The 19,166-nt window shown below is 37.7% G+C and overlaps 1 protein-coding gene across 23 annotated transcripts in view; it reads left to right on the top strand.

The window, feature by feature from the left end:
* NRXN1 (neurexin 1) overlaps positions 1–19,166 on the top strand; it is a 728,940-nt gene that overhangs the window by 25,025 nt on the left and 684,749 nt on the right. For 4 of the 23 annotated variants that reach the window (XM_074168412.1, XM_074168424.1, XM_074168410.1 and 1 more), the window contains exon 3: positions 6,277–6,292. The exons of the other annotated variants lie outside the window; for them this stretch is intronic. In XM_074168412.1, the coding sequence (XP_074024513.1) occupies positions 6,277–6,292 (16 nt within the window). The remainder of the gene's footprint in view (positions 1–6,276; positions 6,293–19,166) is intronic. 23 annotated transcript variants of the gene reach the window in all.

Genomic DNA, 19,166 nt, shown 5'->3' with positions numbered 1-19,166 from the left:
TGCGGAAGTAAAATTAGTCCAAAAATCAAGGGCAAAAAGCAAGGAATTAATCAATTTTCCTTACTAGCAACACATTAGACATCAGCGAGAAGAAAATAAAAGTGATGTGGAAAGGTCTAATGATGTAGCTTATAAATTGCAGATTGCCTGTTTGTGAGACATAAAAATCGATTATACTCTATAAAGAACATAATGGTATCACTGAAGGTTTGGAAACACTGTCTGTCATTAGAATTCATGAGGGGATATACTAGCCTTTCCCTCTGTAAAGATTTTATGTTCATCATTTGGCAACGTGGAGACCAGGTAGCCTAGCTCAGCTGGTAAGTAATTCCAACATGACGCTGAAGGTAGAGGAAGCTGAGGAGCTCCTTATGACAGAACTTCCATTAGCTGTGAAGGTGCTTTACCTGGCATTTGCCATGGAAGCAGAGCATTTTCTTTTGTTCTAACTTTCCTCGTTGCTGAAGAAAGAATGAAAGGAATGATCTATTCCCTAGCACAGAAAACATAATAAAAACATGGGCTAAACTGTGTTTCTAACCTGAGGTAATTAAGGAGGGAGATAGTCAAGGTCCTTCAGCATCAGCTAACGAAGAAAGGAAGCATGGCGGAGCATTGCATGCCTAAGCTCAGGAGGAGAGGAACACATTTCTCCTTTTAACATTTCATCCTCTTTACTTTAACCTTTAATTACATCAGTGACTCTATATATGAGATGGGAATTAGAGCCTATTCTAAATTGTGAATGCTAAAACCCGCTTTCTCTATAGGGATAAATAATTTATACAGGCTTGCAAACCAGCAATTTAATGAGCCCTTATGCATGTAAACAAAGTTATAGCTCTTCTTAGCTACTGCAGAGCTCTTCAGTAAAAGTGTCTGGGGTGAAAAAAGGCAGAAGTTGTGTACAGCTTCTGGGATCTTACTTGGATTTAAAAGATGGCAATACTGTGGTAATTGTCTTCAGAGTCGTTAAATTGCTGTTTGACCGCTATGATGATCTGGAGCCACCAAATATGTGCTTAGACTGTGATCATCTAATGCTATTTCCTGTATAATAGAGGCCAAACAATTTGATCTAGTCATTTCTTAAGGAAAGGAAATTTGAAGAGATGTAGCTGTCATATAAGGCCAAGAGTTTAAGAGTGAAAAAAATTGTGTATTTAAATTTTTTCATAACTAAATATCTGTCTTAGAAACTGAAAGAGGAATCACCCTTCAGGAAAATATGGTGTGTAGAATTCAGAAAACGATGTGTCTCTTTGCCATTCTCATCTTTTACACCATCTCTAGACAATCCTCATTACTGTACTACACTAAAAGAAAATGCACTTAAGAAAGCATTCAGGTTTTTTTTGAAGCACAAACTTATTGCATTGTGCCTACTGATTAAAATATGCTTACACATAGCTAAGCTGAATGGATTTTTCTTAATGAAGTGATTCATCATTAGAAAATTATTAAGAATTTTAATGAAATACTCCCACAGAAACATGTCAGTTGCAACAAAGATTTCATCAGAGATAATCCTCGTCTTAGTTTAGAAACATAGAGCTATATCCCTGCAGAACCAATAGTTTAGTGGCTAGGGCACTATTTTTTGAATACACTTTATGTATATATATATATATATATATATAAAAATTCTCTTTGGAAGAAATTATACCTACATGCGCAATTGCATGGCATATCAACACATGCAAAAATAAGCATATCCAGAGATGAAAAGGACCTCTTTTTCTTCTGGTTGAAAGCAAGCTGTAAAAGCCTTCACAGTGTGTATGTTTGTTTTGAAAATAATTTACATATGGTTTAGCCTTATGCAATAAGTGTGTTTAAGCCAGTGTCTTTATAAATTAACGGCAGGACATTTTACTTATCGCTTGCGTTGATGGAAAAACTCCATGAGGGATGCTGCATAGGTCCTGTTAACTCTTGAATAGTAATTTCCTTTAGCGTTTGTGATTTGCACTGAAAGGCAAGATTTGAATGAAACATACATAAACATGTGTCACATTTTCACATGTAATTACTAAAGTTTCAAAATCAGCCGACCTAAATTGATTTTTATACCTATAATTTTCTGATTTATATGACATACGTTAGCCAAACCATGGCCACATAATTTTTAATTTAAGCGTATGAATGCTTCTGGCAAGTAAAAGGGTAACCTTCTCCTGCAGCTATGAGAAAGTAGAAAAGAAACTTAATTTCCCTTTTTCAGAACATGTAGACTGATACTAAACTATAACATGGCTGCCTTGTTTTCAGCTGACTTGCTTAAATGAGGGATATACTGCCCAAATGGCTTGGACCTTGACAGTTGCTGGAGTCAGCAGCTGTTAAAGAAACGAGAACCTTATTGACCATTTCACACATAATCCTGGAGTTCTACTTTATATTACCTAACAATAATATAACCATTAGTATATCTTACATTCCTTAGTTTTTCTGACCATTTTGGGACTGCCTGTTACTCATCTGGAAAGGAGAATCAGTTATTTGCTGCTTTTAAAAACATTACACACGCAGGTTTTCATTTTGAATTTGTGGTGTAGTTAAAGAGACACTTAAAGATATCTACAGTATCTGAATGAGTTACTAGTTAGGAAAAGCTGACAACTTGTTACGTTAGAAAGAATTTGGTATATTTATGCCACTTTTTAAGATTGTTTTTTGTAGTCACATTGGCTCAGACTCTACCAATTTGTCTTTCATAACATTTTCTAACAGAAGGACTTGAGACAGGAATATCCCCCAAAAGGATATATCACATACTCAATCCTTTTTTCTTGAAATTAGTACAAAATTGTTTCTGTCACAGCAGAACATTTAGTGAGCTAAACCTTGTTTAGACAAATAGCTGAAAGATGCCAAAGTAGTACAAGGAGGAGGAGAGTGAATGAGCATTGCTATTGTTACACTACAGAAATACTAATCCATGGCCTCGATATCAGCATGTCTTCAATCAACATGCCGCTTACTTAAGAATATAACAGTGTATTACGGCTCTGCTGAAAGATTTTATATTTAAATGTGTTCATTGATGAAAAAGCATAAACAACGTAACAATAAACATGTGAAATCTCTGTATTCTAATGATAATGGTTAGCTTTAGCTCTCTGTCTAGACCTGCTAAATGCTGCTAAGTGAATTACTGAATACAATGAGGAGAAGTGATCCAAGCATTCTGTTCTCAATATTAATTTTCTGGATGCCAGCAGAACTTGTATAACGAATAAAGGAAGAAGTGCATAGGCATATGCTCATACCTATCAGTAGTAAATTATAACTTTGACAGCCCAGGAGTGTTAGGAATAGAGGGGCAAGTGGCTACAGTGCCTTAACAAAGAGGAACGCAGACAAAATGGCATTTCTTTTTTATGTGGCTGCTAATTTCAATACCTCATTTTTATTACTGATGATATCCTTTGAAAACTGAACAAAATAATGAATTAGTTATGTAGAGATTAGGGATGTCTTTCTTATGGAGAACTATTTTATGGGAAAATAAATTCAATGCCAGACATCTGGAAGGCAAAAAAATGTTCACTTATTAAAGTTATTTTTGTCAGTGATGTTAAATGGCAACCAAAGAGAAGAAGAGAATAGCTCCACTATACACAGGAAAATTCCATATCCTTCTTCATTTTGAACATACGCTTATTTGTGTTTATCTTATTTCATCATAGTTTCATATTGTATGTGAAAAAAAAAGGCATAATGATGCAAATGTGGTTGAGAACAAAAGTAGGAGAAGGACAGAATGAATTTAAGAATACAGCAGAAATATGCAAAAAAGTAATACAGGGAAGGGGAAAAAAAGGAGTTCCATATGGCTAGAGTGCAAGAATATGAAAGGAAAATTGTAAGATGATGAAAGAAAAGGTGTGGACTTGTATGCAACAGAAGGTACAAAGAAGAATATAATAGAAGAGTACTATACCAAAAACATGTAAAATAGGGAAAGCAGTAAATAACATTACAAATAATGGACCAGATTCTCACCTGGATAAATAGATCTAGCTCCAGTAATTTCAGATTCAGCTATGCTTACTGACAGGCTGGTCTACATTATCAGTTTCCCTGTGGTAATTAAAACAAATCATTGACTTGAGGTAGATATAGCTGAGCTGTTTGCATCTCTGCAGTATCTAGGGTGGGCCTGGCTTAGTGTTATGTGTCTTCCCACAAGGTACATTGATATTATCCTTAAATTAAAGTATTCCCACAAGCCTGTGCTTCCACAAGCACAGATTTCCCTTGGCAGCAGCATGCTTAGCAACACTGGTATCCATGGCAGGATCTACCATGTATGAGTCTAAATGTGGAAGCTCTTTCCCCTTTCACAGTTTTTTATGTCACTACAATCCTGCTGCCTACCACCGGCTCCAGCCCTCATTCACCAGTTGAAGTTGGACCATGCACAGGAGACCTGGTCTGATGACTGCGCTTGCCCTCTGCAAAGACCCTGCTGCCCATATTGCTGCTTTGGGCTCATGAGGGCAGCTGTGGGGAAGGGAATGGCTCAGAGACCACCATCACTGTCCCAAGCTGACCAAAGTTCCTAGGCACCAAATGACAAGACCACATTATCGCCCGAGCCTGGGTTAACCTGGGCACAGTGCTTTCAAAGGTGAAGCCCTCTGAAGCCCTGTGCTGGAAAAAACCTTTGAAGCCCTGTGCTGGAATACGGTGCACCATCTTTACCATGAACAACAGCGATGTTTTGAGGATGTAACTGCACCCTGCCTGCCTGCAGAGTGGAGGTGTAATGTCGAGGTGTAATTCAGCCAGCTCTCCACCAGACTGCAACTGACTGAAACCTGCTGTGCATTGGAGAGCGTCTCTGGGAGCACAGGAGAGCCTCTTCATCCAGACAGCAACCGGGAGGGCTGGATGCTGCAATGCGTGTGGTATCTGGGAGGTCTCCAGCATCTGCAGCCAGTGATTCCTATCGAGGGAGGCTGGCAGCGTGTGTAATCCCAGCTGTGGACCCTCTGGGTAGTACTCAAGTAAAAGACAAAACAATTTTTTAATACAAAGATACATCATTTTACTTTTAAAATAGGAGTATTCTCAATCCTTTCTCTCTCAGTCCTTTTCCAAGAGAAGTACTCGCTGGCTCCTTTCCCCTTTCCAAAAGCTATGGCTTTTGACTCTTCTCCTCCTCCTCCCTGTCTATCCCTCAGCAGCTGTGCTCTCCCTCAGCCCCCAAAGCCTCTGTTTGGGGCTTTGCCATCCCATCTATCCCACTTCAGCTGTTTCCCCATGCTCCCAGGACTCTGTTTTGGCTCCTGGTCCCTCTCCCCCACCTCAGCAGCTGTCTAGCTCTGCCCCAGGGAGCCTCTGGCCCCTGCTGAACCCCGTGTCCCTTTCCTTCCCAGGCCTCTTCCCTCTGCCCTGGCTTGGAGCCAGGATGCTTTCTCCTCCACCGCTCCTCCAGAGCCAGCCTCTGCCTTCGTGTTCTTCCCTGGCCCCTGCTCATCTTCAGCAGCTGGCACCTTCCCTCCCTCCTACATCCTCCCCCCCTGCCCGTGCCTTTGGTTTCAGACCCTCTCCCCCTCCTGCCCAGCCCCTGCCGGCCACCCTCATCCCCCTTCCCACATTCCCAGCCCTCAGCAGCTGTTCCCTGGGCACCTGCCCTGTTGTGGCTCTCAGCCTGGTTCCCCCTCGCCCAGGCCGCAACAGCTGTTGTGTGTTCCCTCAGGCCAGGCCTCAGGAGGTGCCTTCCTCCCTGGCCAGGCCTCGGGGAGGGGGAAAACCTTCCTCCCCAGCCAGCTCTGCTCCCCGCTAGGCCTGAGGCCCTGCTCCCCACCAGGCCCGAGGCCCTGTTCCCCCAGCTCTCCACAGCTGTCTCCCCTCATGCCAGGCCTCTGCCTCCAGCTTCAGGCCCCTTTCCCTGCCTTCCCCTTCTCCCCCATGCCCACAAGCACAGGTGCTGCAGGCTGGGACACCAGGGCTGGGAAATGGTGTGGCCGCGGGTCGACTGAATTCCTCTCATCACGCTTCATTACTGTGACAGCACAGCTGTGACAAGCAAGTTGTCAGGATGACCTCCAGAAACAACTGCAAGTAGGGGGACAACGTGATCCATGGTAGAAACGCTGTTAAAGGGGAGACCAGCACGACCCGTAGGAAAATCTGTAATGTGGAATGGCCAGCCCAGCCCTCAGGATTAATAAGAGAAGAGGCACTATGCCCAGACGGTGAAAAGAGCAGCCAGAACAGCTGTGGAGTAAGCCATGATTTGCTGCAATTGCTCCTCAGCAGGCAGGACCTTCTCATGGTAGATGAGAAAACTGGCAGAAAACTGGCAACCATAAATTGCTGTTCCAGTTTTGGGCAGGAAGGAGGTCTGCAGCAGCCGCCTGTGCCATTTTGATGCCAGCACTGGCACGGCCTGCGGCGCACGAAGAGGAGAATAGGCTGTGTGTGCACAGGTGTGAGTGCTGCAGTGGGCTTTAGTTTTCTGCCTCACGCTAAGCAAACTGCTCCTTACTGGGCAGTGGACTGGACTATGAGAGTGTTGCCATGCAGAATAGACTTCCAGCTGCTCCCACCAACCAGAAGATGACATTTAAAGATAGCAGCAGTCTCCTTTTCTGACTCACTTATTTACCTAGTGAGCCATGTGATGTTATTGCACCACCATAAGCCACAAAAAAGGATGGCATGACCAGGTTTCTGGTTGGGGTACAGGACTGGTGCCTCAGTGTCCAGTGATATCCTACTGCCGAGTCATCAGAGAGGACCCCTGACAATGGCAGCAGCCTTGCACAGCTGCTGTCCTTCTTCCTTTGCTGTTCCAGGCACAACGTGGAATGGAGGAACCAGGAGTTCACCCTGGCTGGCAGTTCAGTCAGGTCGTCACTTCCAAAAGTGACATCAATACCCAAATAAGGGATTCTGGACTGGTCTGGTAGCTAATGTCTCGGTCCTTCAGAAGCTTCACCTTCATTTTTTTTAAACTTGAAGAAGCACCACTCCATTTTCTTTTCATGCCGAGCAGCAGCAAATCACCGAGGCACCTCTTGGTGCTGCCTCAGCGTAGTCTGTCTGCTACTAAGGCCCCAACCTCTTCCCTCCACAGCCAGAGAAGTATAGATGGTTTCTTTTGGAGCCACAGGTCAGACTACCTGAGAAATGTTGCTAGGAAGAGAGATACCTATTTTGAGTTCAAAGGAAAAAAAATCAAGACAGAAGAGGAAAAGAAGTGACAGAAATGACTAGAAATAGGAATGAAGGACCAGGACTGGACCCAGACCAGGATTGCAAAGGGAGGAAGGTGAGTAAGGTTGAGACACCTTGAAGGCCAGGAAGAGCTCAGATGTTTGTTTTGGGTCAATTTGGAAGTGTAAGCAGCTGTGGTGAGGTAGTTTCAGTAACTGTCTTTTTCAAGAACATTACCTGAGGGTGTTTTCCAATGTTGCCGAGCAGTTTTGTGGGGCATAAGTGTTAGGTTCCCTCTGCATTTAGATTCAGCTTCCCGCTTTGCAGTGATGTGGGACATGAATTAGGGAGAGGGTTCTGCTTCATCTTCGTCCAGAAAGAAGACAGTTTCTCATACCATAATGGATTCAAGGTCTAAACCAGCACATAATAAATGGTTATGAGTGGGGAACTCCTTGCAAATACACAAGCTAGTTCTGATTTAAAATGCTAATTTAGGTGTCTGTAGTGTGTGATTCAATTCAGTGAAAGATCTGATCCTATCTCTAAAAGGAATGAAAGTAGTTGAAATTCGTGTTAGAGCATTCAACTATTTTTTCTGGACTTAGATGTATTGGAGGGGGAGGGGAGGGTGTTGTGGTTTGTGTTTTTTTCTTTCTGTGTGCATCTGCCTTTCATTAATTACTTCATAGCTTCATTATCTGCTACTAGATATACCCTGTAGGTGAGCAAAAAAGCCCTGCACTCATACGCAGACCCGTGCTTGTCACTCCGAAAAGCAGATATCCTTCACAGAATGCCATCTGATTCTGCTGCAATGCAGTGAGTGACTGGCTGGGGTTAAAAGCCTTGCGCACTATTCCTGCTAGCTGGTCATTAATCTCCAGGAAAATCCTCATGTCTTAATTGCTATTGTGTAATTAGTAACCTCTTCCATCTAACCAGTGTTAAACTGAAACAGTAATGTGCCAAGTTACCATCATTCTCTCTAAATGAGGATCTAGAAGTACTGTTCTAAATAGTGTGTGACAGTGAAATTATTATTTCTTTTAAATACTTCTCTGGAAAATACTAAGACCAGCACCATCGGCATTATATGGCAAACACTGAACCTCACAGAGCTTCCACAGGTCACTGCAGTATAAGTGGCTAAACAAAGTAGTCCCCAAAACTGAAAATGTAAAGATGAGCAAAGTCTGTCAGGCTTCTTATATAATTTATGTTGTAAAGGAGCTTAAAATACCAGTCAGTAACTATCTCTTGATTTAGAGAATGTGGAGCTGAAAGTAAGAGAAGAAAAACTGTATTTTAATATAGCTGTGAACCTCAGGGCAGCCAAAACCATCTAAGCTTGAAGAAATGTATGTATTTTCCTTAGTATCTATGGGCTAGATATTTGAATGTTTGGTATTGAATTAATTGATAGCACAGTATCAATGGTAAATTGATTTAAGTTTCCCTGTAGTATCTTATATCTCTGTCTGGAAGAGGTTTCTGTCCTGAGAAAAATGTAGATATATTCTGTAAAACCAAAATTCAGATGTAGAAACGTTGAAATATTTGATTATGATAACAACAAATTGTTATCTATAAATAACTTTCAAGAGTCGTATTCTAGTAAATCTAAAATATTATGCAAAACATGATATAAATTAAAAATAAAGGACAACCAAATTAAAATGAAGACAAGCAGTGTTCTTAAACTTTTTTTTCACAGAAATTGTCCTTTGGATGAAGCTGCACTGTCTGAGAAAAATTTTTTTTTCTCACAAAATAATGAGCATTCAGTTAGTCAAATTCTTGTCTTCAGTGTGGTTGTGAAAAGATTCTAGAAAACTGATAGAACTAGCTGCCAGGCAGAATAATCAACCATAAATAATAGTGAAATTGTAGACAGAAAATTCAGTGAATGTGTTTTCTTCTCTCTGACACAACTGTAATTGGCAAAACAAAATTAATGCAATAGAGATGAGCATCTGTTTTGCTTTAAGACAGTCTTTTTCCTGGTGTATTTTTCCAGGATTTATGCTGGCACAGGATCAGGCCCAAAGAATTACTTGGTGTGTGTCATTTTGTGTAGTCCTGAATGTCTAGCTGCTATTCAAGAAGGGATTCATCTGTAGTTCTTTCTTTGCCAGCTTTTGGCCTGTGTTATATGGTTAATGTGATAGAGGATTTCAAAAAAATAAAACAAATCTTCTCAGCTGCCTCTCTTTCTGAGGCGAGCTTGAAAAATTCAGATGAATCAGCAAGCGATATTTAAATAGTTCCTCATTTTATTTGACTGGCATATCATATAGCATACTTCATGCACTGTTGGTAAGTGGATTTTCATAAATGTTTTTGTCCAAAATTGAGAGGTCAGAAGCTCCACCACCCTCAGTGCACTGTCAGATTTTTTTCTTAAGTTATTTCATTTTCTACTTATTAAATCCACTAGACAGTGGCATCTGAATCTTTAGCACTCAGTAATAATTCAAAAATAATTCGCCTTTACTTTCATGCGTTGCAGAAGCTTCTTGGAGATTAATATAGATTTACCTCATTCTCAGAGTAACTTCCAATATTCCTTAGTATATCTTTTTTTGAATTTTGTTTGTTCCCTATGGCCTAAAAAAAGTTTTGAACATTCGTTAAGTTCAGAAAGGGACTTTTCTAACTGGTTCCACCAAGCATAATAAAACCCTGATCTCTGTGGAAACTTTAGGTGCTGTTTTAAAGTAGTTATAAGGATGAGAGAGGACTCTATAAATTCCTACAGTTGCTTTCCCCATTCCCATCACCTTGAAAAACACATTTGATGAGCATCATTGATACAAGTCCCAGGACAGCAAATAAATACTGTATTAGAGCAAAAATATAATCTCTCTTTAATGTCGAGAAATGTTTTATTAGTGTTGTTCCTATAATTTTAAATGACCTGAAAGTACTGATGGAAAACCAATGAATAAAGAATGGGCGCTACAAAGAGAAAACAAGGAAGAGTGAAAAGGAAGGCTCTAGGTGCTGATTCTTTTTGATTAAGTTCCTTGGAATTCTTTAACATTTATACTGTATTGCTTTGATTGCTCGTAGTAATTTCAGGTGAGCCTTAATGTCTGATAAGTAATAATTTAGATGGTACGAATATAATGCATACAAAATCAAAATTCAGGCTTCCGGGTTACAGCCACGTTATGGAGATTCGTGTTACCATGGAAGTATTTTACTTCTACAAGCAAATTCAGATGCTTTAGAATAATTTTAGAAATTTCTTTACATGTGATTAAAACAAAATGGCAGAAAATGTGGAAAATCGGAAATATGGGAAAAATGCATATATGTAAAAAGTACATTATTTTGAAAATATTAATCCCTTGTATCTGTAGTGGTTTTCCTAACTTGCTACTCTTGCCTTGCTAAAAAGCTAGCTCTGCAATTAAACAAGTTTGCACTGAGACTAAAGATCACCTTTTTAATCAAGTGAGCTTAAAGCAGTAATTCTCAGACTATTTCCACAGCAAACTCTTCCAGGTGATAAAGGGATATTTCTATTTTATTCTGCTACTGTGGTAAAACACTTGGTCAGATTCCAAGCACTATAATTGAAGAATGCATTTCCAGATATTTTTCCATTAAACCAATAATCTTTCTTCATCTATAGCAGCTGTTTCATATCTTCTGATTCTTTTAAAAGTTTTTATACATAATCTTTTATTCTATCAGTAAAAGTTAGGTGGTAATCAGATTTTTGAACTTTTAGGAGAAATATAATAAAGAAAAGAGTCTTGAATCCTCATATAATTTTCAGCAAGGGACTTTATAGTCATATTCTTTTTCCTTAGAGAAGTTTAGTTAGAAATAGTCTGGAATATGGCTGCTTATTTCACCTTGGAGACAGAAAACTGCTGTGATTGCTTCATATCTAACCTACTTATTTTAATCAATGTATTTAAAGAGGTGAAAACCACTAGCGGATGAGGGAAGAAGGGTTGAGAAAAAGGTGGCTGTGGATGGGAGCCTTAAGCAATAAGTTGCTTGCGGAAGGGAAAAAATAATTGATCATTTGCACCTATCTGCGTAGAATGTTTCCACTTCGCCACCTTGGTTTCGCCCTCCTCTATTCTGAGTGTTATTTGTGGATAGATTTTAAATTAAGGAGATGTAAATAGTTGGTGCAGAGAGGAATTGGCTGTGTGGAGGAAAGCAAAGAATCTTTTGCAGGGATAATAAAAAGGTAAACCGTTATAATTTTAGAAAACAATAACTGGTAAACAGGCTTGAGTTTTGTAGCACCGTTTTCAACTAGATCCCTTCAGAAATGTTTTACTGCAAAGGTTATGAGAAAGCCCGAAGAGCTGTGTGGTCCAGGGCTGCAACCTCTTTCCTTACCTCTGGAAAGGAAATCTGGAAAATGACAGAGAGGAGAGTTTCACAGATCAGTGCCCATCAAGAACTGGAAAGTACAAACAAAGGGATGAATTACTTGCTTGTATTCTCTGAAGTGTAAATGTTTTACTGAGAGCACTAATAGGCACCTGTTTTTGCTAAATTATCAGTATTTATGATGATAACCAAAGTTACAAATGGTCATCAGAGGAGCAAACATACAAGACAGGTCTGAAAAGAGAAGCTTAGAGAAGCTTGAGCACTTAATGACATTTAGTATGCTTTCGTGTACCATCTTCTTGCTATCCATTTTCCTTGGTTACCCAGAAAATAGAAAAGGCCTGGAATTCGCTACACAAATCATCATAATTTGATTCATTTCTGTATACATTTATATTATGTCCAGAGTCATCCTTGTTATTTTAGAGTATTAATATTCTTCAAAGAAATCTGCCCCATCACAGTGAGTGACTGGCTGGGGTTAATGGCCCTTGGCACGGCTCCTCCTAGTTGGTCATTAATTTCCAGGATATGCCCTGTGCCTTAATTGTTATTGCTTAATTAGCAACCTCTTCTATCTAAACAAGTGACATACGACCTGAAAAAACGATGTACACAGCAACAGTCATTTTCTCTGAGCCTTTGAGCTATGCCATAGGTGGATTCTATGCAAGTAAAACAAGGCATGGGAAGTACATATCTATTCAAATAATGTGGAATGTGACACTAAAATAACATTCTGCAGATATGATCACTAATAAATGTATTTTCTTAGATTTCTGGGATGTCACTACTTTAAATCAGTGAGTAACCTGCTGCCTGAAATTTAAAATGAGAAAGGCTGCGTTTGGCTTGTTCCTTATGTGATTTAGTGTTCCATATTTCTAATCGATACTGCCATTATATTTTCAATCTGTCAGTGATTATCCATGGTTTTAGTCACTGCAGGGGCTGAAAAGTGCACACACACAAACCCAGAGCACACTCCTACGTGGACTACAAACTTGCATTTTTGCTTAGAGCCTGGGTCATGAGAATCTGGTCCTTGCACTCTCAGCCAATAACTATTTCTCTCTGTGCTTTGTTTCCTTTCCCCATCCTTTGTCTGCTTAGAAATTACGTCTTTTGATTGTAACTCCTTATAACAGAAATTAACTCTTAAGTGCATGCACAGTACTTGGCCCACATAAGACTTTTGCACACTTCTGGAATATTGTGGAGAGACAACGCAATACAGTGTCAAAGGAATTTTTAGAATTTGAAAGTAGACTTTAATCTTTGCAATTGACATAAATAAAAGATAAATGCTTTATTTGTTGAAGGTATAATATAAATATGAATGGTCTGTTAATATATCAATTTGCATCTTCTAAAATTTGATATTGATTGCTTGGAAAATCTTAACTCATCCAGTACTTTTCTATGTGACAGAGTAGTGAATGTTATGCAAGTAAAATCTTGACTGGTTTATTTTTCTGTTTGTTTTTTTTTTTAGCTAAAAGCATCATATCAGGTGTTCATCATCAGTATATTTCAAACTGTTAAAGTCAATCAAAATAGGTGCAATGACTTACTAGCACTCAGCTTCGTGGAAATTATTTAGTAAATATAATAGTTATGGAATCTGCTGTCAAAAAGAAAATTAGATTACTTGGGTTACAAGCTGGAGAAACTTGATGTATGTGGATGGTTCAGCATATGTAGAGTTTGAGTCCTGTTTCAGTAATAGTTTTTCACACATTTTTTTTTGAATCATCAAATGGCAGCCCAGCTGTTCTGCTTTGCTCTGTAATACCACTGAAAGTCCAACTATCCTAATCTATATGCACTATTGCCAATGTCCATCTGCTTGTAATGCCGAAGAATAGCTGAAAAAAACAGGGCCAGAACAAATAGAAACCTTAATAAGCTCATTTTAACTGCGCTACTGGATTTTGTGAGCTTCCATGAAATTTAAGTACAAATAGATATTATAGATTTGTTTATTTTAATTATAACATGGTGGTAACAGAAAAAAATTGTGGAACTAAAGCTGAAGCTGATGTTGTCCTAAGCATGTACTGAGCTATTTAGTGGCTGTGCATAATTAATTTTAATTCAAACCATGGACAAGATTTTCAGCTAACTTGAACTAGTGGACTTCTGTTGCTGATCGGCCTTCACAATCTGTTTTGCATTGACTCATCTGTTTATTTACATGTAAAAAAAATTTCAGTTTTCTTTAACTAAAGAACTGTCTATCAAAAATACTCAACATAAATGTTACTAAAATAGATGTGAGCCTGTTCTTCTGAAGCCTACATAAAACTTTTGCTAACTTAACAAAATAGCTGGCAAGACCAAGTTCACCTCATAGCTGAGGCCATACACAGCTAATTTTGGTCCAAACCAACAAACATTAGAGAAAGTTATAAATTAATAAAAATCTGTAGAATTTATAGGAAAATATATGCAACAAAAATGCATTCATAATGTACTATATAGTCTGTGAATGCCATGGGAGTAATTGTTTCCTTTAAGTACTTGGCAAACACTCCTAGTATCCATTCAAAAAAATAATTTTCCATTCCGAGAAGTTTTTCTTGTAAGCACTCATGGAAAGAACTGCCAGCAATACAATGCCTTCTCTGCAGTTCTCCCAGGCTACATTCATGTAGTCAAGGCAGAATCATTAAATGCAGAAGAAATGAACAGCTGTTATCAAATCCACAAATAGATGCGGAAAGATCACCTTCTCACGAGAGCAGAAGTTCATGGTTATTATGTAGTTGTAGTTGTTTGTTTTCTGGTTTGCATGTCTAAGCAAAACCCTTTGGTAGTTTGAGGCAAAGTTCTCCAATCTTCTTAAAATGAAATAAATTTGCAACCTTAATAGAGATTCACATGATAGAAAAAATCACCTGTTCTTTAATCTCTGTGCGAACTCCAGTGCTGTCTTTTCTGTAGCTAAATAAATTGTACTTTATGGACTGAACAAGCCTTGTTAGTTAAATGGGTCAGCTAGCTTCAGTGCCAAAACCTTCAGGATTTTGAGTGTTCTAAAGAAAATGAATACATTATCCATAAGATAGTTAAGTGATATGCATTTGCATATATATGCACCTAATTAGTAAGTAACATGGACCTATTTAGTAAGGGAATATAGATGCAGCTGAACAAATAGATAATAGTTTGCTCAACCATTCCTGCAACTATGGTGTGTTGTTTCCTATTCATGTAGTTTGGGCTTGCAGCTTGTCTGTACCATGTATTGATGAGAATCTTCTTTCTGTTGTAGAAGGTGCTAAATTTTCAGTATGGTACTGTTAGATTCTTTTACTGTTAGTTTCTGTTAGGTGTCAAAAATTTAAATTTGTATCACAGAATGTAAATGTCATTAAGATATTTATTCATATTTCTAAGTATTGGTATTACAATAGAATTTAGATGTCACCTTGATGCTCTCTTGGTTTTGGGTTTGTAGAAGCAAAAAGTAAAAGATTATTCTAACAGCATTTCTCTTAAATATGAATTTGGTGTTTACCATACATCTCCATATTTACAATATATCTGAAGTTCAGTGAAATGGGATTTAAGAAGTTCTGCATGATTTTGCGGAGTAGTTGACATTTTTTCGTCAGAACATAGATACTTTTCTCTCTGAAAAAGCACAAAATGCAACAAGTTTCTACACATTTTTTGCTATTTTCAATATACTGTGCAAATTAATTGATAGAAAAAGGCTCGTCATCATAACAAACAGAAAAATTGCCCACATCCAAGTGTGCTATATCTACAACTGGGGTTTTTTTGTAGTCAGAAATGTATATAGCTTTCACTTTCATGCATACTCCCAGATAGGCTCAGGGGAGAAAAAAGCTATTGGACAGCTGTGTTAATTGCCAGTATCAACTCATTACAAATAAGGATATATTTGAACACGTGTAGGATGTACCTGATCAATACAATTCTTCATCAATACTTTTTGTCTGTAGCTACGCAGACAAGCCTTTTGCAGAAAGATGGTTTGAAATTCAATTTTGGTTGTGGTTACCTTTTTTTTGCCAAACAAAATGGCACACAGGAATTGTGCATTTCTGATCGGATAACCGTTCTTTACGTATCCAGACTTCAAGAAGAAGCTTAAGGATGAATGTTTTATTTTCTGCTCTGCGTTTTTTTGCTTCTTTCAGGTCAGCCTTGCGTCTCAATATTAAACCCGTATTCAGATTAGCTTCATGCAAAGCATCTGTCAGTTATACTCTTTCACTTCATCAGTGTTTTGGTACTTCTTGAAGTTCTTGAAGTTCTTCTAAGAACTTCTGCAATTTAGTCTGCTTTTTAGGAAACCATGTATTTTGAATGGTACTTGAAAGTGGAGGCATTTTTTTATTTGTAGTTTTTAAATTCTACTTGTTCTCATGCAAAATTATGCAGTAGGGAAACACAATGTAGTTGTTATATAGATCTGGAAAAAGAAGTATTTTCCTGTCTAAAATTTTTTGCAGTAAAATAACATTAACAATACAAAAGTTCTTGTCCAAAAGATCTTAAAGGACATGTGGCTATAATGTAGAAGAAAGTACTGAGATAGAAATATTTTTCTGGGTTTTTTCTACAAACCAAATACAAATTCATTGGACTGAAAACAAAAGAAAAGGAAGAGAATGAGATAAACCCATGTGTTAAGCTCAGAAACGCAAAAGATGATAGAAACGGCACAAGCCTTTTTCCATCCATTGGTTAACTTTTTGAAAAGTGAATCAGAGGAGTGTAGGCCTGCATTCTGCTGTCTTATGTAGATGAATTAACAAAATGCGATGTGCCAGTTTAATTAATTAGTGATCTACAGGCAGATGCACATGACATTCTTTAAAATACTTTATAGAAAATGCGTAACTGATATTTAAAGACTAAGTAATTATGTGCCATTTTTATAAGTACTTCTAGAATATCAAGTAAAAACATTTAAAATCATTATTTTTAAAAATGTTTTCATCAGTGGGACTTTATTTTCAAAGATGACAGCTGGACCAGGCTAATTCCTTATATACTAGACAGAGTGTTAACTAATCCTATAACTTTGTGCGTATTAAATACTGTGCGTAATTGGATCATAAGGTTGTGATTAACTCATTTGGAAAAATTAGCCAAGACATAATTACTCACAAAAAATGTGAACATCTCTTATGTGTACACTAATAAAGGATATGTGTGATATGCACAAGGATATGCACTAGTGTACTGCATACTTTATATGATTTAATGGATACTTGGCATTATTTTATGTGACAAATTGTGAAGCAGAACTTTGCAGCATTGTAAATATACTACACTTAGACTTCTTGGAATCTTCTTAGTCTCCATTTAAACAGTTCTGATTACATTAAAAAAAATTCCTTCCACATGTCACATATTCTAAAAATGTTCAGTATTATATTTTTTGAAATTGCATATGTAATTGCATACTTTAGAGTACTGTAGATTAACAGTTTTACTGTATAATTTGAAATGTTTCTCACTGCAGATCATAAGGTCTGTTTAAGTTTTAATTAATTACACTATTATCCCTTGTTGCATTCTTGCCATAGACATGGAACACAGCTAAGCGTTGCAACTGCAAGTCCACCTCTGTTAATCGGTTTTTATTGCTAAATTCAGAAGCTTATTCTTCTTTTATTTGCACTGATGGTATAAAAAAGACACTCCACTGCTTAATGGTTGAATTAAAGCAATGTCCAAAGAGTTTTAGGAACTTACCCAAAGGCTGCTGAAGTCAGGGTATTTCAGTAGGCTTTGGATAAAGAGCAGAAGTTAAGAAAAGAAGCGTGTATCTTTGTTCTGTGTTGTCATATGTTATGTGTAGTTTTTTTATTTTTCTCTTTTGATTTTTGCCCTTTCTGAATACTGCTTTCACCTAGAGGGAGAAATGAGGCATAGTTATTTTAATGGGTTTCTAATTCATTAAAGCTGGTGAATGCTGAGTCCTGTTTTAATAAGCACCAAAACTAGACAACATTATATTTTGACCCAGAGAAAGAGGGAAAGAGAAAAGAGTAAGCCTGCACATAGGTAACAAACTGTTACGAGATATCCTGGTGCATAATTGTTTAGTTAATGTTTAACTACTAAAAAAACCACCATTATGATGATAAATAAATATATTCACAAAAGGTGGAAACCCCCTCTGTTTATTACCAAGCAACGGTTCCCATTTCGATCTACAACTTTTGTTTTCTGTTATGGGTGAAGAAAATTCATGAATGCTAAACAGCAATATTGAATAACCAATTAAATGGAAGTACCCTGACTATTTATTGTTATGTTGTTTTTCTCAAACATACTTCCTGCCAAGCAAAAAATTTTCTTGAATATTCAAATAACTTCTAGTACATTTAAAGTAATTCTAGACTTTTGTAAACCTTCCATCACTGTAGCACCAGAGCTTCTCAAAGGAACTAAAGCAAGCAATTTATGGATTATGGATTTTGGTTACAGTAAGCAATTTAGTGGCCAATTTTATTTTTTCTGGCAATAAATACAATAGTCTTTAGGTAACTCAAATACTTGCTAGCATCCTCTAATACTCATCCTTATAGTCAGAACATTAGATGGAATAGTCATTTCCCCTGAACAACTTCGTGCAAGATTTTTAAAGTGAGGACAACTACTGCAGATAGACATTGTTCAATAGGAACCTGGAACAGCATAACATTTATCAGGGAAGAAGTTAAGCTTTTAGGCTGGTGTCTTGTGAGCAGTTTGAATCTTTTCCGACTCATGAGTTCACAATAAGAGAAATTAATTAGAAAATGCCAAACTGTTAAAGAGATATATAGAAATAGTATCTCTCATGTACATAAACCCAAGTGTTAATTACTTACATAAACCTGTCTCCCTCCCTATCTGGATACTAATGGATAAAGCATGGTTGAGCACCAAGCCACTGCTAAGATGAAGATAATTTTTTTCTTGGCACACCTACAAAATAGGATGCCCTAATGAAAAAAGATTCCAAGTATGTGAAATTTAATTGCAAGCTACAGCCATCACATCACAACAGTTAAGGGGAAAAAAATCTTCAGGATACATCCATCTTTCCCACTAACATGCTCTCCATTTTATCAAGATACAGCTTCAGACACTTGATATCTATGCAGGTGCTGATCTCAGAAAAAGAGCAGTGTGAACTGTGCAGTTGTCAACTGACATGAGGCGAGGTGAAGTGGATGTCATTTCTGTACTTTATCTCATGGTATTTTATTAGATTCCCAGTGGCTTGCCACAGACATTAAAAATAGTAAGAAAAAAATGAGATTGCTCCTAAGTAGCCTAGAAAAGATTTTTGGTTCTACTCTAGAATAAGAAATTGTTGAAATAAATTAATTTGTGAATTTCATGCTGACTGATATTACTGCATGTAATAAAATAGACTATTTTAATTACATCCTGGGATGATGTAGACTATTAAATAAAAATGTTAACATCTTCCTAGCAACGAAAGTTAAAACCATGTACAAATAAATGTAAGATCTTGATCATGAATACTCTTGCCTATTAAGGTTGTCTACAGCTTTATGTCTAAATCACTGAGGATTAGAAGTGTCCATGAGTCTTTGGTTATAAGACACTCTCAGTTGTCA

Source organism: Numenius arquata, chromosome 2 (assembly GCF_964106895.1).
Source record: "Numenius arquata chromosome 2, bNumArq3.hap1.1, whole genome shotgun sequence".
NCBI classification, from domain to species: domain Eukaryota; kingdom Metazoa; phylum Chordata; class Aves; order Charadriiformes; family Scolopacidae; genus Numenius; species Numenius arquata.
This window is presented reverse-complemented; position numbering and strand designations above follow the sequence as displayed.